General features: G+C 50.1%; 1 protein-coding gene across 10 annotated transcripts in view; it reads left to right on the top strand.

Annotated features, from left to right (window-relative positions):
• LOC120956346 (uncharacterized) overlaps positions 1-22,233 on the top strand; it is a 33,107-nt gene that overhangs the window by 6,608 nt on the left and 4,266 nt on the right. For 2 of the 10 annotated variants that reach the window (XM_049608537.1, XM_040377770.2), the window contains exons 6-27: positions 631-731; positions 811-1,032; positions 1,136-1,337; positions 1,429-1,898; positions 4,302-4,455; positions 4,524-4,647; positions 4,739-5,993; positions 6,575-6,777; positions 6,839-7,366; positions 7,438-7,771; positions 7,943-8,170; positions 10,302-10,417; positions 10,635-10,859; positions 12,067-12,837; positions 13,535-13,887; positions 15,018-15,373; positions 15,474-15,921; positions 15,995-16,449; positions 17,364-17,440; positions 19,420-19,526; positions 19,595-19,805; positions 20,542-22,233. The exon at positions 20,542-22,233 is cut by the window's right edge and continues 4,266 nt beyond it. In XM_049608537.1, coding sequence (XP_049464494.1) covers positions 631-731; positions 811-1,032; positions 1,136-1,337; positions 1,429-1,898; positions 4,302-4,455; positions 4,524-4,647; positions 4,739-5,993; positions 6,575-6,777; positions 6,839-7,366; positions 7,438-7,771; positions 7,943-8,170; positions 10,302-10,417; positions 10,635-10,859; positions 12,067-12,837; positions 13,535-13,887; positions 15,018-15,373; positions 15,474-15,921; positions 15,995-16,449; positions 17,364-17,440; positions 19,420-19,526; positions 19,595-19,805; positions 20,542-20,733 — 7,132 coding nt within the window. In that variant the 3' untranslated portion in view covers positions 20,734-22,233. Of the gene's footprint in view, positions 1-630; positions 732-810; positions 1,033-1,135; positions 1,338-1,428; positions 1,899-4,301; positions 4,456-4,523; positions 4,648-4,738; positions 5,994-6,574; positions 6,778-6,838; positions 7,367-7,437; positions 7,772-7,942; positions 8,171-10,301; positions 10,418-10,634; positions 10,860-12,066; positions 12,838-13,534; positions 13,888-15,017; positions 15,374-15,473; positions 15,922-15,994; positions 16,450-17,363; positions 17,441-19,419; positions 19,527-19,594; positions 19,806-20,351; positions 20,512-20,541 lie in introns of those variants that run through there. The other 8 variants (XM_049608565.1, XM_049608552.1, XM_049608548.1 and 5 more) reach the window with 8 other exon arrangements.

Here is a 22,233-nt window from a genome sequence, read left to right as displayed (position 1 = left end):
CTTGGTAGCGGTATGTTTATTTGTTTATTTGTCATTTAGTATCTTGCATAGGCTTGTTGGGACACTTACTTACTTACTTATTATTGGAGTCTATGTCAACTGTGAATAGCTTCACGACAAAAGTAACCTGTAATGCCTGGCGTGTATGTTTTAAGGTTTGCAGACCAAGAAGCATGCACCGTGACAAGTAGTCTAATTGTTGTGATGACGGCCATTGTAATCGGTATAATGATATACTGGAAAATCTTTTTTGTATGCTTTCTATCCTAGCTGTCCTAGACTCTAGAATAGATCGTACCAATGCGGAATATAATACTTTCACACATATTGGATCTTTTATCTCAAGCGTTTGCCTGATTACAAATCCTAGCATCCATCTGGCTTTGGTAATTATAGAATGATATTGCTCGCAAAAGGATCTGATAAATCACGGATCACACCAATATTCCTGACTGATGACGTGCGAGACATAATATCATAAAATAGGACAGAGTGTTTTGGGAGAATAAGAGTCACATCGTTTACGTAGAGTGTAAATAACAGCGGCCCCAAGTTGCTACCTGTTGGGAACTCCTAACGTTTCTGACGTCCTGATGTTGCTATCGTTTCTTCCTCTCTTTTCTTGAACAGTCCCGGCTACAAAGACGACAATGCGTACTGGATTGGTGCGTCGGATCTCATCGTGGAGGGTGACTTTCGGTGGAACGACAAGTTTGCCTTCACATACTCGAGTACGTCTTGCAAAGTGATGGCGCCCCTAGTGTGTTAGGTTTCACTCATCGCACTATCTCTCTCTCTATCCTATTGCAGACTGGTTCCCGGGCTGGGTGCACCAGGAAAACTACAACCGGCAGCCGAACGACGACGGGCTGAGCGGGCAGGATTGTGTGGAAATTCGGCGCCACTTTCAGATTGCAGCGAGCGGTGGCCAGACCGTCCCGACCGTGAGCCCGCTGACACTGTCGTACATGTGGAACGATCGGAACTGCGACGCCCGCAACTACTTCCTTTGCGAGCGCATGATGGATGAAGGTAACGCTTGTTGTTGGGGGGAGGCTACGAGTTCCTGTGGGTTCTTCGCTTGATTAACCCGTAACACCTTCCATACCTTGTCTGCTCTCGTGCCCTTTCCCAGAACTACCGGAGCGGCTTTGGAACGAGTCGGAATGTAACGTTACCGTAACGCTTAGCGCGGAACGTCCGAAGGCAACGGTGTGGAGTCCGGGCTTTCCGCAGCAGTATCCCGACAGTGTTGACTGCTACACGCTGATCCAGGCGCCGGTCGGGTACCGGGTGGTGCTGGACTTTGAGGAGATGGTGCTAGAAAACGAACCACTGTGAGTGAACGTTTCGGAATCTCTCGGTGCCTCCCAACCATCGTACGATGATGTCTTTCATCTCAACTTTAACCCTTTATCTCCCTCTCAGTTGCTCCTACGACTACCTGCAGCTGGTTGAACCGGACGGGATCGGCCCGTACGTCCCGTCCAAGTCGGCGAAGGACTTTTCCAGCACGGTGCTGTTTCGCTTTCGCAACTCGCGCCACAGCGGCCGGTACAGTGCGGCACAGCATCGGCGCAAAAGCACCAAAACGGGGGGCCAGAGCGCGCCGGCCACCGGCGATCCAGCCGGTGGTGAGCAGTCTGGGCCGCCCCGGACCGACATCAGCTTCAACGTGCCGAGCATTGTGCTGCAGCCGAGTGACGCCCGGTACACGAGCAGCCTGCCCCTGCCGGAGCTGAGCCTGGGCAGCGTGCCGCGCAAGATCTGCGGCGACTGGAGCTCGAAGCTCAAGCTGCTGCGCTACGTCACGGCGGGCCCGTCGCTCGGCGTCCGGTTCGTGTCGGACTACTCGAACAACTACGGCGGCTACAAGGCGAAGATCTCGATGGAAAACGGTAAGCGACGGCACGGGGACACGGATACAGATACACGCACACACCACCTGCACACTCAGCTTCGATAAGTAGTGTCGTTTCCGATAGTCAGTTACCCAACATACCTCCCCCCTTTATTCGCATATAGTGAACCCTCTAGTCGTCACTCTAGGGGCGGTAGTTCCCGGTCTGACACTGTGTCTTTCGTTTCGGCCGTACCGTCCCCCCACCCTAGGATGCGTTTGCGCTTTCGGTTTGTTTTTGTTTTCAGTTTTTACTACTGGATTAGATACCTCAGTGCTCCACACACAGTCCTGGCTGGTTTGTTGTAGATTTTCGATAGTACCCCCTCTTATAGAGCACACACTTACAGCCAGAGCTTTGTGCGTCTATTATGCGTTCATCATAAGGTCTTGTCACGTTCAAAGGGGGTGGAGCCCATCTCTGTAGGAAGTCGACCCTGCGTAAATTATCGTTTTTATTTACGTCAGCAGTTGTGCTGCACAATGATGTCTCATTTAAAAACAAAAAAAAACAGCTCAAAACTAAACAAATATCAAACTACACGTAGAATCCGTTCAGGCGTTACGCCAAAACAAAAACAAACGAATCTTACCAAATGTTTTGCCCCAGTATGAGTACCCTAAACTGAAATACCTGTATTCAAATGCATAGGAAGTCCGAGGGCACCTGGTAAGTGCAAAACCACCCCTACGTTCGAACCACGTTTCGCTGCCTGCGGCTACCTAAAGCTCTATAGTTTCCGGATTTTGAGATTGCGATATTACGTTATGGCGTTGTTTATCTTTTTTTTTTGTTTTACTTCTTGGTTGTTTGAAATTTGAATTAATTCTGCCTCTGATTCTCTACACTTACATATATTTACAAGATTTTAAGACTTGCTTGCCTTATGCATTCGTTAGTTTTTTTGTTTGTGCAACGTGTTTTGTTTTCGATGCCCTTTTGTTGATGCCTCTTGTTTCAGCCTCGTCCAGTCAACTTGACACAGTTTATTGGACAGTGCAACGAGACTGTACTGTATGCTTCTGGATTCTTGGAAGCATTACGAATGCATAGATCGAACCTTTGAGCTTCTACATCATTGAGACACTCTGCAATTCTTGAAAATGATTGTCAAAATATATGAGCTAATTAGAGTTTTATTTCAGGGTTTCCCATTGTTTCCAATAAATCTTTTTTTGTTGTTGTAAAGTGATCTCTTATAAGTCATGTCTGTTAGACTTCATATTAAATAAATTCCAAAAAGCATGACAACTGTACAACGCACCATTTGACGCAATATCTAACATTTTCAAGCATCTTCGAAGGATGCTCTAATGTATCTAGACTTCAAGAATCTGCGACGATTAAGAATGTTTTCGAAGATCTATGCATCTCCAAATCTGGAACTAAGAACCTTCTTTATCAAGAATATATTAATCCAAGATTCGAGCTTCACACTGAGTCGCTGCCTTTCCAATCCATCAATCAGTGTATCCGGCTTATCCATTCATATCCAAGACTCATTCAGAAGCGTAACTTTTTGTGAGAATTCTCCCAACACTGCATCATCTAGGTGTCATTCTGGTGCTTGGCAGCTCGTTCGGGTTTGTCCTTCCCCGCTTGGTTGCGGAAGCGAGTCATGAAATTGATACTAGTGTTCATTTCGCCGTTTGTTTTTTTTGTATTCATTTGCTCACGTATTCAAGCTACACAGGCCGCGATTGCATTTTGTGTTGCGTTTTGGTTTGATTTTCGCGTTTACGTAGGTGCGTCGCATTCAGTACATGGATAGGGGGGCGGGGTAGCGTTAAGAAACGAATGGCAGAGTATGGCTAGTTTGAATCTATTTGTGTGTGTGTGTGTTTTTTTTCCTTCTTTCGTTTCATTTTGCAAGCGCTACAGCACTTTTTGTGTTATGCTCCCGTAGTACGCATCTTTGCCCATAATTTAAACGAATTTAAATAATTTGTGAGAGTTCCCATTTTTGTTCCTTTGTTAACTGCTGCACACACACACACACTCATACATACTTATACAACATTTTAGAGTTTTGCATGCAGACTACCGTTAAAGAACGCTTTCGTTAAGCGTGTTTGCTAGTTTTTGACAACTCTCTGCTGTGTATGACAGTTCGTAGGAGGTTCTTTGTCATTGCGCGTTTCTTAGTAGTGTTGGTTCATTAAGCTGCTTCCGAGTATCGTAGTATCGTGTATCGTGCACACACACACATACACATCCTAATCATGACAGCAGCAGATAATACAGTCGTGCGGGCGATACACGTTCGATAAACGAATCAGTCACTCACTGAGAGCCTCTACGGGTACCACTGCTCCGTTCCGCACTCTCTCCACCATTCACAAAACCCGCAATACATGCTGTTGTTGTTGTTGTCTCTGAAAATCTCTCTGGCACACTCAGTGACATCCGAGTGTCACGACGAGCGGTTCAAGGCGTACAACAACTCCTGCTATCTGATCATCTCCTACCCGGACGTGGACTGGACGACGGCTCAGCAGATTTGCCGCGGAATCGGGGCACAGCTTGCCTCCATTTCCACCACCGACGAGCAGAGGTAGGGCTTCTGCATAGGCTTCTGCTGGGCATGCAATGATTCATGGGTGGTTTCTTCCCTTCTAACAGGTTCATCACGTCCAACATTCGCAACAGCCTCGACTATACGCCGCGCTCGCTGTACTGGGTCGGGGGCGAGATCACCAACACGGGCAGCCTGGAATGGGTGGATGGTGTGAAGCTGCTGTTTGAGGTGCCTGCGTCCTTCCCAACTCTAGTCTCCGTTGTGTGTGTGTGTGCTTTTTTTCATCATTAACTTTCTGTTCGCTTTGCTCCATTTACAGGGTTGGTTGCCCGGCCAGCGGCCTGAGAAGGCGGACCCGAGCAAGCTACCCTCCTGCCTGGGGCTGCAGTGGAAGGTCTCCCCGACGCCCATGATATCCTCCGGGCTGCACTGGACCGCCCAGAAATGCTCCACGATCGGTGGGTACGTGTGCAAGAAGCCGCGGCCCCGTCTGGACGAGACGATGGTCCGGAACCAGACGCTGACCGGCACGGAGGGACATCTGTTGTCACCGGGCTACCCGAACCCGTACCCCGCCCAGACCGACTTTTGGATACGGATCGTGGCGCCAGAGCACCGGCGCATCATCATCCAGTTCCAGAAGCTGGACCTGGAGCACCAGGACGAGTGTCTGTACGATTACATCAGCCTGCAGAACTATCCGATACAGCCGAATGCCAGGGGGGCCTACTCGGGCGCAGCCTCGGGCGGCGAGGGGCCTGCACCGTTGGCCGACTACTTTCACGGTGGCCACAATGGGAGCAGCGCGAAGCTGAAAGAGCACAGCAGTGCCCCGGCGGCCAGTCAGCCGATGGACGCAAAGAAGCAGGTGCCGGCCTTTCCGGACGGCTGGGATAATCGCAACCCTCTGCCCGGTACGGTAAGGTTTCAGCGCCGCATCCGGTACGTGAGCAGCGGCCCGGGCGCCGAGTACGCCGGGGGGGCTGGTGGCGAACCGGTGGATGGGGCTGGAGATCGGGAGGCAGCCGTCAACCTGCTCAACCCGGGCACGCTGCTGCCCGATCCGCTACTGCCGTTCGACGAGCTGACGCCCTCCTTCCTGCCGTACGTGCGCTGGTGCGGCACGCACGACAGCAACATGGCCCGGTTCAACTTCATCTCGACCGGCAACGAGGCGATCGTGCGCTTCCATTCCGACTTCTCCATCAGCGGCACGGGCTTTTCGGCAACGTGGAGCACGGTCGATATGGCGGGCTGCCCGCTGCAGACCATCACCTCGAAGGAGGGCTCGATCCGCAGCCCGAACTATCCGTACTTTCTGCTGAACAACGTCGACTGCACGTACGTGATACAGGCACCGTACGGGCGGCGCGTCTGGCTCGAGTTCGTGCTGACCGATCTGGCGCAGGACGCGACGCTGCTGGTCGACATTGCGGACGGTCCGTTCGAGCCGTTCGCCGACGGGTCGCACCTGAACGACGGCGTGTTCGTGAGCAAGGGCGAGCGGCTGGTCGTGCGGTTGCGGACGGGCGCCACCCCGCGCGGGAAAGGGTTCCACGCGAACTTCAAAACACGTGAGTGAGGGATTTCTTCTGCACAGTGGGCAAATTTCTAAGCGAATCTGGATTGAGGTATTGAAACCTTGACAGGAATCTTCACACTTTTCAACCAACTTCCGAAATCCCAGAAGATCTTCAACTGATCTGTGAAGATTCGTTGAGCGCTCCTAAATCCAGCTTGGCTGGAATTCTCACACTTTTAAAATCAGCTTCCAAAGCATTCCCAAGATATCTTCAATTGATCTTTGAAGATTCGTTGAGGGTTCCCAAATCAAGCTTGGCTGAAATCCTCGCACTTTCCATTCAGATTCCAAAGCTTATGAATTCCCAGAAGATCTTCAATTAATCTTTGAGGATTCGTTGAGGGTTCCTACATCAAACTTCATTCCTGAATGAATTAGTTCTAGCGGAGGGTTTGCAGTCTTCCATCACACAAAAGTGAAGAAAGAACGCGAACTATCATTTGTAGAATCTCAAGAATCTCAGACATCGAAAGTACATTGAAGGTTCCTAATTCTCTAGAGACTAGACTCGCTTCGCCATTCGAGGTAGCGCTAACTTCCTGTTTGGTGCTGCTTGCCTGTTGCTCTTTCCAGTGGCCCACGTGAACGAGCAGCGCTACATAACGCTCTCAAACAAGACGACCGGCATGCTGTACTCGCTCAACTACCCGGAAGCGATGCCGTACGATGTCGACTACACGCAGCACCTGATCGCACCGCTCGGCGAAGTGATCCTGCTGGAGCTGTACGGCGTAGGCTTCAGCCAGCACGGTTGCCATCAGGCCGGCTTCATCGAGGTAAGCAACACCAGCAGCGTACCAGCGTACAGCGGTATCTGTCACTGCCCTGCCGTTCCAGATCTACGACAACTACACCGACAGCAACGGCACGCTGTGGCATCTGTGCGAGCATCACGCGACAGGCAAACCGGCCGGTGTGGAGCCGGAACCGGCAAAGCAGAGCGGTCTGGAGTACACCCACTACCCAGCGGCGCACGGTATTGCTGCCAAGCTGAGGCAACCGGTCGGGCCGGGGCAGCACGGGCTGGGCAAACCGGCGCCGATCTACATCACCTCCTACCTGAACACGATCCACATCCGGCAGCGGAACGCGAACGGCACCGGCATCCGGTTGAACGCGACCGTCCGGCTGCAGGAGGACGCCGGCTACAAGATGAAGCTGATCTCGAACACGGACGAGTGGGTGGAGAGCTGCCGACCGAACCCGTGCCAGTACGGCGGCAAGTGCATCAGTGCGGGCCCCGGGCACAGGCGGGGCATCTGCCAGTGTTACGGCCACTTTACCGGGCGCTTCTGCGGCCTCAACATCTGCGAGCTGGAGCCGTGCTTCTTCGGCAAGTGTGAACTTACGCCCACCAGCTTCAAGGTAAGCGAGTAGTAGTGTGCGTGGCTTGGCAGCAGTTGTGTAACCTGTGCCCAACTTCTGCCCCTTTGCAGTGCAACTGTCAGCCCGGGTTCGTCGGGGTGCGGTGCGACCAGCGCCAGAAGCCCTGCGCCGACAACCCGTGCGAAAGCCGGGGCGAGTGTTTCGAGAAGAACGGGGGCTTCTTCTGCCGCTGCCACGCCTGGTGGGAGGGCGCCCGGTGCGAGAAGCGCATGATGCACATACCGTACAAACCGCTGTCGGAGCGGATGCTGCAGGAACCGTTCTGGCTCGGGCTGATCACCGTGTTCGTGGTGCTTGCCGTGATCGGGCTGGTCTGGTGCGCCAAGCGCCACTTCCCGGAGAAGATCGAGAAGCTACTCGCGGACGATACGCAGCTGAATCGAAGTAAGGTTTTGGGAGGGCGCACTGCTCCCACACACCTGGACACCACGGGAAGATGTCTTTTTTATCTCTCTTTTTTCTCTTTTTCTCTCAATTTCTATTTATCTTCTCTCGCTTCGGCTGCTCGCTCCACATTGTTTTTGTTTTGTTATGTTTCGGGTTCCTCCTTCGCAGGCACCTTCCCGCCGCACCATCTCAACACTGCCTTGCGCGAGCAGCTGCAGGCTTCCGCCGGTACCGTTTCCTCCTCGAACGCCACTACCCCCGCATCGCACCGGACAATCTTTGGACGATTGGGTATAAGAAAACCATCCATATTGAGTCTCAGCAGCCCACAGCAAGTTGGAGGGGCTACCGCTAGAACATTTTCTTTAGATGATCTTTTACGGCCCCCTCCTCGACGTAAGACAGACAAACATATGATAAATTAATTAACCGAAAACATAGCACCAAACCAAAACAAAAAAAAAACCTTAACCTTTTCTTGAACAATGTTTCAACTAACAAATAACCAAAACAAAAAAAAAGGCAAAAACTTCTACTCAAACTCTTTGCCGAACATCCAAACACCTCAAGCTGTGTCTGTTTAGTGCCTTGCCTCACGATAATGTAATCTGTAATTGCTAACGTTTCATCTGCTTTACTCGCTATCTACTACACTATCTCTTTTGTACATCTCGCTCTCACTGCTCTATGTCTGTCTCTGTCTCATACACACATACACATGTACACCCTATTTCTCTACAAATATAGCTCAATCTGTCTGTCTGTCTATTTTTATCTTCATTTCATTGTAAACGCATTGTACAGTATAACTCCCCGGTTGAATGATTGGACTGTATTGGCTGTTTCTAGCATTATACTTACAATTATAAACAGAAACAATATAACTCCATCATTTACCATCCCTATTTACACCACCTGTTTACCCTTTCCGAAAACAAAAACAAACTAAGCTAAACACTCACTCTCTCTCTCTCTTATTCACTCTTACAATAGAACTGTGTTGTGTGTTTCTTGCACCATGCTGTAACTTCTCAGTAGTCATTTTGTGGCAAGTGAAAACTAAAATCACTTACCACAACCTGTAGGTGTTACGATAGCGATCACTACTAATACTACTACTTCTACTACTAATACTGTTTGTTTGGTTTTTGTCGCACCGTAATGATAGCCGTACCAGTAGCTGGGAAGCATTTCAGCTGCTCTCGTAGACATTCCTTCCTAGCGAGCTTCTGTTCTGATTCTAAAAATCTTGTTGGTAGTGAACAATTTCACAATTCGCTTTTTTGCGAAGGCCCTAAGCGGTGACTGAGTCACGCAACAAGCTCTCTTTTACACTTTCAAATGAATTGGTAAACAAACATAATGGACCAACTAATGGTTGATTACACAATTGGCTGTTAAGAGGATACTAGTAGAAAATCAAAATCAAATTAAAAACACGAGTGACTTGAGTTAGTTTATACTAAGTGTTGGGTCATGAGTAGCGATAATAATAATCACTCATAACAGTGAGGTGACTCATAACTAGATTTTTGACACTTTGTCATTATTGACATTCAACTCGGTATTCATTGTTTTGAGACTCCACTCACTCTGAGCCGCCAGATGGCATGAAGAGTGGGTTAAAGCGTAAAACGGTGAGGCCCTAGCAGAGTAGGCTAAACTAAAGTACTAAAGACTAAAGTACAAAGAGTGTTCAATAACTCTTCAATGACATAACTTCTTTGCCTTGACTGACAAGATTCAAATCCCATGAATGAATCCCAACACTAGAGCTGAAGTGAGGATTGCGGAGCTACATTCAGTACGCGGACTTCCAACAGAGAAAACTCACTCCTCTCATCAGTAGCTCAGTCGCGGTTCTCTCCTGCTGGTCTAAGAGCTACTCTTCACAAAACACTAACCCGGGAGGTCCCTTAGCCTCCTCACCACCACTCACGTGAAAGAGCTATCTGACCCAACACTGGTTGATACGCTCCCACGCTCACTCTGTAAAATAGTTCCTATCTATCTCTCTATCTTTCTCTCTCTAGCACACTGAGTAGTATAGTGAGTTGTCTGTTTTTGCTCTTGCCATTCGTACCGAGTCCTTGGTAGCTAGTGAAACTGTTACCCCACTGTTCGGCATCCGGTTTGTTCCCGTTCTTTCCGGTTGCGTTACACACACAGGGCACTCGCAACGCCTTCAAGTACCTCTCCCGCCTTACTGCTCTTCGTGTTGCATTCCGTTTCCGACTCAGTACGCAACCTAGTAGACGCATGGTTTGCCCAATTTTCCTTCTCAGTAGTTCGTTCGTTCCATGAGTTTCACTACCCACACACACACACACAGTTTCCCTCTTTCCTGTCCTACTTCACCTCCAACCACACCTCTCCACACACCCCACTCCCTATAATGCGGATAGCAAAAAAAAAAACACCTACACTCGTCCTCGGCAAGCGCAAAAGCGGAAAACATCTGACCAATCTTTTTCTTCTTCCTTCCCTCCCAAAACCCCCCGACACCCCCGCTCTTCCCCACGTCCAGGCACACCATCGCCACGGAAGAAGCGTAACAACTCGACGCCAACGAAGAAGAACGTCAACGAGAAGAAGCAGATACTGCAGCAGCTCGTGTCGCCCGCCCAGAACGCAGCCACTAAAGTCAGTGTACTAAGCGCTAAGCGCGTGCTAGTGTTGCTTTGGCAGAGTGCGAACAGGACACGCGCCTCAATCTTCCGCACTGTCACAGCCTACTAATCAATCGATACACTCTCTTTATTTCTCTCTCTCTCTCTCTTTCTCTGTCTCTTTTTGTTTTCTCTCTCTCTCTCCCTCTTGGGTTTTTTGTCTTTCGATTCTTCGCCTCTCTGCCCTGCAGGTCAGCCTCGGCGAGCTGATCCAGCTGTCCGAGACGCGGCTGAAGGCGAACTACGCCGAGTCGGAGGCCGGCCTGAAGGAGACGACCTTCTCGGAGAACTCGCTCTCGGTCACGTCGATGGTGCGCCAGATCTCGGACCCGAAGCTCGAGAAGAAGGTCACGTTCGCCCGGCTGCTCAGCAAGGTGTCCGCGGAGATGAGCTCCGGCTCGGAGGACCTAGCGAATGTGAGTAGCGCTTGCACGCCACCAGCATATACATATATGCGCTCCACCTTTGCCTACCCCGTTTTCCTTCCCCATCGTTTAGCCCAACATATATTTGCTAAATATTTGCGGTCCGAAAAAAAAAAACGAAACCAAAAAACTACGTAGTACGATTGTGTGTGTTCCAAGTTGCAAGTTTTAGTTCGGTAACGGTTTTGGGTTTAGCTCTTGTGTTGTTTTACTTTGTTTTTCGTTTCCATTCGTGTCTCTGTTTTGACTGGTAATTTCTTTCCTTGGTTTCGTGTTTGGCGTGGTTTTTTGGGAAAGTTTCGGTCCCCTTCCCTCCCCCGTTGCTCGCTTCCCAAAAACTCCCCGCTGTGTTTACTCATGTTACTATACTCATCATCCGCTTCAAACGTCCGGCTTTTTGAACGTTTGCTCCATTTAGGCTTGGTTTTCTGTTTCGTTGTAATGTACAATTACTAACTACTGCTAACTACTGTAACTAGTGCTGTTAATGCTACTATTACCATTTATTCTCTATACTGGCTACTGTGCCATAACCATAGTAATATCGATTTCTAGGGGGCGTTAAACCCCCACCACCCTTCTTGAGTTTGTTTTTGTCAACTGTCACCGTCACGTCGACACGTTAACATGTACTACCAATTATTACTCACGCAATGTCATCATCTCCTGCGAGGTTGTTGCTTTCGAACGCTGTGCAGTTAACTCCCCCCTCAAAAGGATGCATCGGTCTGTAGTCCCCTCCCCCCCCCCCCCCCCCCGCCAAAGGTTGTGAAGACCCCGTCTGCTCCCAACATTCCCAGAGGGTGATCAAGTACTTTGGCTAGTTCTCGTGGTGTTCGCCCCGCGCTGCTACAGCAGCTCCATTTGGGTCGAGTTTAGCAACCAGCTACTCTTACTGAAAAGCAATTCCCACTAACCTGCCCCCCCCTTGCCCCCTTGCCTTCCCCTTTGCCTCCCCCCGCCACCCCCCCCCCCCCCCCCCTTAAAATACTAACTTCCACGCGGACTCGCGGATGACACACGTGATCAGCAATCATTGAAAACTGTTTATCTCTTCACCGCCCCTGCACCACCACAACCTTGCCTTTCCTACCCAAATGTGGCTTCGTTGCTCTTTTGCTCCAACAAATAAACAAATAAACAAATTTAAAAAAAATACAACACACACCCACACACACACACACTTGCACACTTAAAGGGAGCGAAGCATTCTAGTGCCCTAAGTCTTCCAAACGAGGTACCGCCACGCGCAAATTCCGTACCGCCGTCGCCGTGCACAAACGAAATCCGGTCGCCGCACAGTACCTCGTCGAACCAGGGCAGCGATTCGCTCTCCAGCTCCGAGCTGGCGCTGCACGACTTTGGGCTGCGCAGCAGCAGCCGCCGGGCCCGGCCGAAGGTGTCGAGCGCCGACTCGATACTGGCGATGTTCAAGAACTTTGCCGCGTCGAGCAGCGCGCTCAACACGCTGCCGTCGTCGATCATCATCTCGCCGTCGTCGACGCCGACCGCCTCCAGCCCGCAGGACGACGTGCCGGGCGATGACGATTCGTCCACCTCGTCGAACCACACGCCGGTCAGCTACTCGAGCGGCGGCACGTCCGACTCGCCCGTCTTCTACCGCCAGAGCACGATCGAGGTGCCGGTGCTCGACGCGCTCAGTGCGCACAAGTCGTCGGTGGTGGTGTCGGCGGCGGCGGCGGCGGCAGCCACCGGCAGCGGCAGCAGCGCCAGCAGCTGCAGCTCGTCCGCCGGCTCGGCCCAGCTGCACCCGCCGACGATCCTGCTCGAGATACCGAGCAACGGCATCAACAACAAGTGTCTGTCGCCGATCCGCGAGATGCCGACGCCGATACCGTCGCCCGCGCTGACGCCGATCATGCCGCGGCCGCAGCGGATGCGCACGCCCCAGTCGATCCACGACGAGTCGATGTCGGTGACGTTCAACAGCGGCTACGAGGACTATCACGTAAGTCGATCCACTAGTACATCCACGGTGGCACATGGTTAGTGTATTGCACATCCGAGCGCAAAAAAAAAAACATAGAAAGTCATATACTTTAGCTGCCCATCTGTCCAACCGGGATGCGGCCGGGAGGACTCACTTCCCATGCCCACTATAGATCACATGTTTCCATCCATCTTGTTTCGTTTTGGTGTTTCTGTTTCTTTACTAAACAAACCGTTTCCCGAATGTTACAGACACTTTATAAAACCTTATTTTTTAACCCTTTTTGTGTTGTATAATTATAGATTCCGTTCTATGAACCCTAGCATACCTGTGCCCGCCCAACCCCTCCGAACGGGTGGGTTGCTTGGCGCACCGACCATTAACCCGTGCACCCGTGTCCCTTAGGTACCCTTTTAGGCCGCCGCCCAACCACGTTAGCGAACTGCTGTGCTCCTCTTACTCACGTTTCACGTTTCTCTGTCTAACCTATCTAACATCGACCCTGCCACACTCGTTGCCAACTCCAAATGCGGTCCCCAATCCCGACAAACCTGATCCTCCCGATCACTCCTGCACTCTCAGACACTTTACACACACAAACTCACACACCGTGTCGCCAATCCGCTGTTCCAACACGATCAAAACAAACACCGACCACCACCACCACCACCACCATAGCTCTACTAGCATTGATCCTAATCCTCATTGTATTCAGAAGTCCCATCAGCTTTCGATCGAAATACGGCCGCCGCCGCCGGACGAGCCGGAGCGCGGCGACTACTCGTCCTCCTCGCCGCCCGACAGCGACCCGACCGGCGACGGGCCGGCCGGTTTGGGCGTGCCGATCATCGCGATCGACATCCATCCGCCGACGCCGGAGCGCAAGAGCCCGGAGCGGCCGCGCGACCTCATCATACCGCAGCTGGTGATACAGCACCCGAGCCCGACCAAGGAGCGGACGGCGGTGGTAGTGATACCGGGGTCGCCGCCGCCCCAGCGCGCCAACCACACGCTCGACGCGACCATACTGGCGGGCGGTGGGACCAGCCGGCAGCAGCACCAGAAGCGGTAAGTTGCGGCACGAAGGCATGGTTCGAATTTCCCAGCGAGTTTCGGTTGCTGCTGATGCTGAAGGTTTGTGGTGTGTTGGGAGCTCTTTGAAGATGCCTGATACTTAACATAGGCAATATACATATCCTCCGAGGTGCTTTGGCATTCTACAAGAACTACTCCAGATTTATGAATCAGCTTAAGGAATTCAGAATTTTGCAGATGAATCTGATTTACATCAGTGAGAACTGCAGCCTCGATGTTGTTCCAGATCCATTCTAAGATCGGTATGAAATTGAGATGAATTCCTGAACCGGTGCAAGTTGGCAATCCAGTAGGGTTTCAGGATGAGTTTGATGATGCGTTGCGATATTAGTTGCAAAATCGCAGGAGTTTCAGGATAAGTTCCAGGGCTGGATCATTACCAGAACCGATATTGTTTACAGATCCTATACCAGGATCAAGGCAGGGTTGGAATTAATGTTATGGTCAAAGTAGGTTCGGGATCGTGCGTTGAAGCCTCCCACAAGTTCTCCCATAGCAAGCACTGACTATTCATAATGCGTGGTATTTCATAAGTTTCGAATGCCTGTATAGGTCGGCATGACCACATAGGTCGTTACGCCAAATATGAGTAGTATCACTGTCAGGAGCGGCATATATCCTATATAAGTTCTTGAATAGAGATTCGAAATCATTTCCAGGTTCTAGTATCGATAGATGTTAGATATCATATCGAGGATCAGATTTGGTATGAAGAAATATGGATAGTTGCAGATCAGTATCAGGATCAGTAAAATCAGTATCAGAACTGATGTAGATTTCAAATCATTTACGGAATTTACAATTGTAGACTTGCGATCGATCAAAGGACTAGGATTAGTTCGTTACCAATATTACGACCAATGTACAACCAGGATTGTCCCCACGACCGAGTTAAGATCAGCTTAAGGTCCGATATGGATTCAGGATCTACTCCAAAATTGATATGGACTAGGCAACTGTTTCCTTCATAATTGCATCTAAACGTTAAACGACAACCACGGCATCAGTAACGAACCTAAATAAACTAGTTTTAGCAAATCCACCGCATAATCGACGATCGATTCAACGTCTTCACCATAGCCCTCCTTCTCGCGCCGTTCCAGATTTCTGAAGCAGTGGGAAAAACCAACCTCGCTCGATCTCCCGTTCGATCCGCCGATGATCACGATCACCTGCAACAGCAGTGAGGTCGTGTCGGATGCGGAAGCTCCCTCGCCGGCCCATCCTCTGATGTCCAAAGGTTCCCGTGCGAACGGTGGGCCCGGTGGGCTCGGCCCACCCGGTAGCTCCGGCGGCATGTGCTACCTGAGCCCGTTCTCGATGTGTATCCGCGGCGACCGCGCTCCGTCCGAAAGCAATCTCAGCTCGTCCGGCTACTCCAGCATGGCCAGCCCCGGTCCGAGCCGGTGTGGTTCGAACAATCCCCTCTTTCCGAACGAATCCGACGACCCTGGGTCAGGTAAGGGGCACTAGGGTGCATGCACCTTAAATCCAAATGTAAACTTTTGGTCTCTCTTTCATCGTAATTTGTTGTTGTTGTTGTTTTTCCTCCCATCCAGGCCCGCCCGGTCCCGGCGGCTATTCCGGCTTTCACGCACTGATCAACAATCGACGACAATCATCTAATGTAAGGAAAAAATCAACCGACAGTGGCAACGGTGCGGGTGGAACGCACGGCGGCCACACCGCAGGCTACAGCCACCATCAACCGTCCTCGTTTCGGCTGCGCTCCGACTCCGAGACGCTGTCGGACGAGCCGCTACTCGAGTCGAATGACGAGGGCATCGGGACGGACCATCTCGATGAGAAGATCGAGGAGGGCGAAATCCGGAGCGCCAAGGAGCTGGAGCTGTACCTCGGCAAGGAGCTGATCCAAACCGGGCAGGACATTCTGAGCCAGGAGAGCCTCTCCATGTCGCAGCTGCAGCTGCCCGCCATCGTGATCCAGTCGGACGCGGGCTACGAGAAGCCGTCGCCCGTCTCCTCCCGCTCGGACAGTCCGCTGAGGTAAGGCCTGGGATCGGGATGCTCGGTGCCAAAGCAAATAAATCAAACCCGTTCCCTTTTCGTTTCTCATCAGCGAACGCAACGCCAGCATGGAGCGCTTTTCGCCCATGTTCTACGGCAAGAAGGACCAGCAGCTGCCGTTCACCGACTCGGACGGCCTGTACGACTTCCCGTCGTCCGATGGCAAGGGCGGCACGGGCAGCACGGTGGCGACCGCGCACCGCAAATGCGTCGGCCGCAGGAAGGAGCGCCGGGTGGCCCGCACCGACCGGGCGGCAGCACTGCAGTCCCCGTCCAAGGGGACCACCACCACGGTGCTGCTGGAGATACCGGGCAGTAAGGAGTCCGCGGCCGGTGGCCAGCCGCACGGTCATCAGCACAATGCGGCCGGTGGGAAGTTCGTCGGGACGGTGCCCACCACCCGCAAAAGCCCGAAGCGACGAGTACATCGGCCGCCGCTCGCCAGCAGCTCCTCGTCCACCGAGTCGCTAACGTCCATGCGGGAGTACGCGATCCGATCGTGCAAAGGTATAAAGCGTTGATAGTAGAAGGGTGGCGGGGGGGGAGAGAGGTCTGGTGCTGGTGAAGCTTTGATGTTTGGTTTCGGGAAGATTCATCTGCATTGATACTAATGTTGGGTTTCATGAAGCTTTCGTGGAGTTTCATTCCTATCTTCAGTGATGAGTGATTCGAATCGTGAATCGTATCTTCACAGATTCACGAAAACCTAAAGATTCACAAATGTTCAAAAATTAACGAATCTTCAAAGATTCACCAATCTTCAAAGATTTACGAATCTCCAAAGATTTACGCATCTTCAAAGATTCACGAATCTTCAAAGATTCATGAATTTCTAAAAAATCATGAATCTTCAATAATTCATAAATCTTTAAAAAATCATTCTGATTCTGATAAATTTATTAAAATTCATATATCTCCAGGGTTTTATGAATCTTTAGAGATGTATAATTTCCAAAATATTGATTTTGTCCAATCCCACTTAAAACTTGCTCGTAGTGGGTTGAAGCCTTGTATAGGCTAGTATGACCACGTAGGTTGTTACAGCAAGAAGAAGAATAATAAAAAGCTGGAGCATTATGATTTATTAGTGATTTATGAATCCCTTGAGATTCATGAATGCCTAGAGACTCGTTAATCTTTTGAGATATAAGAATCTTTTGAGATTCATGAATCTTTCTATGGAATTGAGAGTTTTGGAGATTCAAAAACCATCAAAAAATGTATAAAAACCTATGAGCCTTTGCAAGATGCAAACGTCAAGGTTCATGAATCTTCCAGTCCCAGATTAAGATGCAATTACTGACTCATCACAGCAATGAATCATCCCAGAACAAACCTCAGTGGACCAGGCACTTATCATGAAGATAGCGGCCTACTTACGATTTTTCTTCGCTTCCCCTTGCACGCGCGACCGTCCACAGATCTAACCAGCGTGACGCAACTCTCCGCCGCGAAAGATTCGGCGGAAGGGTGCAATTATGGCGATGCGAAAGGTGAGGTAGGTACAGTGCAGTCGAGCTCTCCAAAGTAAGCGAGAGAGCGCGAAAGACCCCCCCAAAAACTATGCAATGTGGCATTAGGTTTCGCTCCACCGGAGGGGGTCGGTATTGCGTCCGCACCGCCTAGTTTGCTCGGCCCCTCTAGGACCCCACACTCGCTCGTGTTTTCGGAACCTCGTTACATGTACCATCCCTTTTTTTCTCCATGTTAACTTTTACCTAGTGTGTAGTTCCCTGTTCGGCACAGTTCTTCAGTTCACAGCGCATCGTCCAATTTGTGTCGAAAATGTTGTGGTTCACTCTCTTGTGTTAGTCTTCAGCAACGACACGAAAAAACCCAGCCGGATCACAACATTTCCCTGGGGGTGCAGTCCCGGCAAGACATACACACTCGCACGGTCTCCCTAAGGTCCTCTGTGAATTCTGAGTCCAGCATATATAACAGTGGGTAGAGTAGTCGCGTTAGAGATTCTGGCGTTAGAGCAGCGATTTTACCATCCCTTTCTTCTCCTCCCCCTCCTCCTCTTCCTCTTCCTCCCTACACATCTCGTGAACAGGGGGTTTCAAGTCTTCTTACCACTAAGGGACCCCCGACGCCCTAAACCCTGCTAGAGTCCGCGCGCTGAGCTCTGGAACGTTTGCTCCAACTGAAAGTGTTCTATTAGCTGGGTAGGGCGATACTGTGCAAGGTGGTAGGATAGGGGTTTCACCTTCGTTTTTCCAACTCGCGCAGCAAAACACACCCGACGACCAGCAACCCGGAAGTGCCCGAGCGGCTCCTTCCACCAAATAATAATTGCGTAGTTATTGTTAACAGTCAACCCACACCAACACACACACATACACACCGTATCCATACTATGAGTTTTAATCTGCATCGCATCATCGCCTCTCTGCCTCACTCTCACACACACTACCCCCACTCTCTCTCTCTCTCTCTTTCTTTGTCTCTCGTTCATCCAGCAGCCATCATTCATCGTAGCAAATGTCACTCTTAGTACACACCGTTACTGTACAAATCTGGTTACTTTGGTGGATTTCGTTGGTTTTGGGCATCGCACCGGCCCACCTGTTTGCCGATTAATTCTCCCTGTTACTCTAGCGCGTTAACTCTCTAGTTAGTTTTGCAGCCGTGTGTTGCCGTATTTGTTTCCTGTTTGTTTTGTTTCGTACTCTCGTTGAACGCTTGCAAACTATTCCGTTTCTTTTACTCTGCGTGTATTCTTTTTTTTTTTCATCTTTTCGTTTTTGTGTGTGGCCGTGCTGTTCCGTTGCGTTTTGACAGTTTTGCGCGTTTGACACGTTTTAGTGTACATATTATGTAACCTTCTAGTAACGCAGTTTACACAGTTGTTTCTGTTTAGTTTTGGGTTTTTGGTTCACTAGGTAGTCACGTAATGTAACTGTTGTTTTTTTTTTAATAATAGTTTAACAATTAATCAAATAAAAACCATTGCCGGCTGCCTACATTCGCAGGGGTTGGGGCTGCGAAATCCGCCCAGGTTTTTGCAGTGATGTGCTTCGATTTTTTCTTTCCGTTTTTTATTTTCATTTCGATCCGTTTGCCTCTGCACATACGAACACATTAGCTATGTGTGTGTGTGCGTATTTATATAACCATCTGTCCGTGTATGTAATGGCCGAGCTGTACTTAATCGTACTTTGCGAATTTTGCGTTCCGTTTTGCGCGTACTCGTAGCGTACAATAGTTACTACAGTGTTTGTCCACTTGTTACGATTTTGTTAGCCTACTAGAACAGAATATCTTACATATGTCACAGCAAACAAAAAAAAACAAACAAATACAAGATCCATCTCCAGTAGCGCGCAACGTACACTAGCGCACGTCCACTATCGATGTGACAGGTGTTACGCGGATTAAATTCAGTTTTGTTTTGCTTTCCCGCCCCTTCCCTCGCCCACACTATCTGCTTCCCATCGCTCCCGTTCGTGGACCGAACCGTGGTCGATTGCGCAGGAAGCGTCCACCAACCCGATGGTAGCGAAACCACCGGCCCCGGCAGAAGAGATCCGCAAGCCACCGTACAAAATTCGCCGGCTGAAAGCGATCGGCAATCAGATCAGGTGAGCAGTGAAACGTACCTACCTTTCCTTGAAACGCGCACTCATCGCCCCTGTTCCCCCGTTTGCAGGTTTTTGCGTCGCCTGGAGCGGAGCATCCACCGGAAGGAGCAGCCGGCCCAGCCGTCCGACGAGGACCTGATGAGCGAGGGCGGCGGCATGAAGGATTCGCCCAAGATGTCCTCGCCGCTGATCCGCTTCAAGCAGTCGCAGATCGACGAGGAGGACGAGTCGGAGGAGGACGACAGTAAGAGCAGATACTACTCAAACGCGCTGAGCAAGGTAAGGCGGGGTACCGGTAGGGGGCCTTTGGCGAGATTGTGTGTCCACTGCCGTGTGCTGTAGCGTGATAGCATTGCGCGAACCTTCGCCGCGTGAGCGATCTAGTTTATTTTTGTATATACGTGTGTTGATGTATCTCAATGTTAGCTCGCCAGATGGGACGGTGGTGCACTTACTGGGGAGTTTAATTAGTGGATCCGATTCTTAAATCACGAGAGCCCCCTTCATGCGCTCTAATGAGTGGCACTTCAACAAAACTTCAAAAATCTCAAGATTTAAGATTCGGTTCCTGGATTCAGATCGGAACTCTTCCGTAGATGCAGTTTTAGTGAGGTTGTACAGTACGAGAAGAACCAGAATTCCCACCCAGGGATTTGAATGTCAACCGTTGCCGTATACATGTGGCTGTGTATATGTGTGTACAGAGGATAGTGTGTCACTCGGTAGATTGCTACTAGCAACGATTACGATTTTTCTTTGAGCGGTTTTTGAACGGAACACTTTCTATTCTTCACTAACCAAATCGCGCGCCCTCCCCAAACGCAGCATTGACAGGATTGAGAGCTATCTGCGCCTGCACACACACAGACACACACGGAACGGTGGAACCAATCGGCGACCCAAGGGCATCACAAGCGTGGCATCACGTGGAGCACAAAACACTGTACCTCTTTCTCCCGCCCCCCCTCTCCCACCCTTTCCCTTCTTTTTCTTTTTGCTTCCCGTTTCGTTCCAGCAGCAGCAGCAGCTTCAGCAGCAGCAGCAGCAGCTGCTGCTCCCGGCAGAGCCGAACGCCGCCAACTCGAACGCCCGCCAGCACGGCAAGATTTCGCGGCAGCGGCGCGTCCCAAGCCACGACTGTTACGCAGCCAAGCCATGGTCCGAGGCAGAGTGCAAGCTGCTCGGCGGGGACGTCACCAGCGACTGAGGGGTGAAGGGGCAGGTGGAAATGGGGAAGAATTAGCTAGGCCGCATCGAAAACGTACACAAACTAAACCCAGCCCCGCTACTAAGTATTTGTAACGTAGCGTAACCTACCGTAACGCAATGTAACGTTTCGTAACGTAACGCACCGTAACGTAGCGTAACAGAGCGGGCGTGTCAGAGTCAAAGACAGTTGAAATTAAATTACTAATAGCAATATAGCGCACGGAAAACACACACACACTCACTCACACAAGTTCTCTTACAAACATGCATATAGCAAAAGCATAAGCAAAACAAAACAATAGAAAAACCACAAGGCAGCATAGGAATAGAACGCCACGATGCGTGATAAAACAGAGCAGAGTGTTACTAAGTCCTTGCAATGCGCAATGGAGAGCAAAGAAAAAAACAACCTGACATCCACTCGCTACTAAAACGCTGCTACGATAAACGATTTTGCAAATGTTTATATGTGTTCAGTTTCCGATCTAAAACATTTTAAACGCATGTTGCATGTAACGCATACGATGTGAATATGTATTATATAACGTGTAGAACAGATAGAAATGTGAATTAATATTCAGAAGCAGCAGCGAGCGAGCGAGCGAGAGAGAAGTAGCTACTTATGGAAGTAAAACAAAACGAGTATTTTTTTGCTACTGATAACACTTACCCCACTGGCTTAGTAATTGTGCCCGACAGTAAGACAGTTTGCACCACCACATAGGCACTCTGAGCGCACGCACACACACATACAAACACACCCACACACAAACATAATTGCACTCATCCTCACAACGTAGTAGCAACTGGCAGTAGATAGCACCGTCATAAGCACCAGCACACGCACGCACTGGTTAGAGTAGTGTTGAAGATTAGTCAAACCAGCAAGGAAAAGAAGCAGATAGAAAAATAGTAATCATAACTACGAATACATCACCGGAACAGAGACTGATTTTCTAACGTAAGTGAAACCAAGCAGCAACCAAAAACAAAACAAAACAAAAACGGGCAAACGAGTGCATCTAAAAGAGGGTGCTCACAAACACACTGAAACACTCACACATACACACACGCGCACACTGTTTCAGTTAGCTTGCGCTCCATTACCGCCCATCTTAGGTGGGTGTGAGTGTGTGTTTGTACAATATCGATAGAAAGTCACTCGAGCTCGTTGTGTGTGCGTGTGTGTATGTGTGTGTGTGTGTGTGTGTTTGCTACTATTGGCCCCTTGTTCGGTGCACTTAGGTTCGGTCACAGTGGGTGTGAGTGTGTATGTGTGTGTCGTCCATTAGGTGTTGTATTTATTCTCCATCGCTACTTGGATTCTCGATTTAAATGGTGAACTAATGTTAATAGATGTTTGTAGTACGATCAAATAGTAACATTATTACATCGTCACACTCACAACCCACACACACACACACACACACACATACACACATCGTGTTTTTATGTCGTTTGTTGCGTCACAGTCGTGGTTCAGGCACAGGTAACAAAA

The sequence above is a fragment of the Anopheles coluzzii genome, chromosome X, assembly GCF_943734685.1.
Source record: "Anopheles coluzzii chromosome X, AcolN3, whole genome shotgun sequence".
Taxonomy (NCBI): domain Eukaryota; kingdom Metazoa; phylum Arthropoda; class Insecta; order Diptera; family Culicidae; genus Anopheles; species Anopheles coluzzii.
This window is presented reverse-complemented; position numbering and strand designations above follow the sequence as displayed.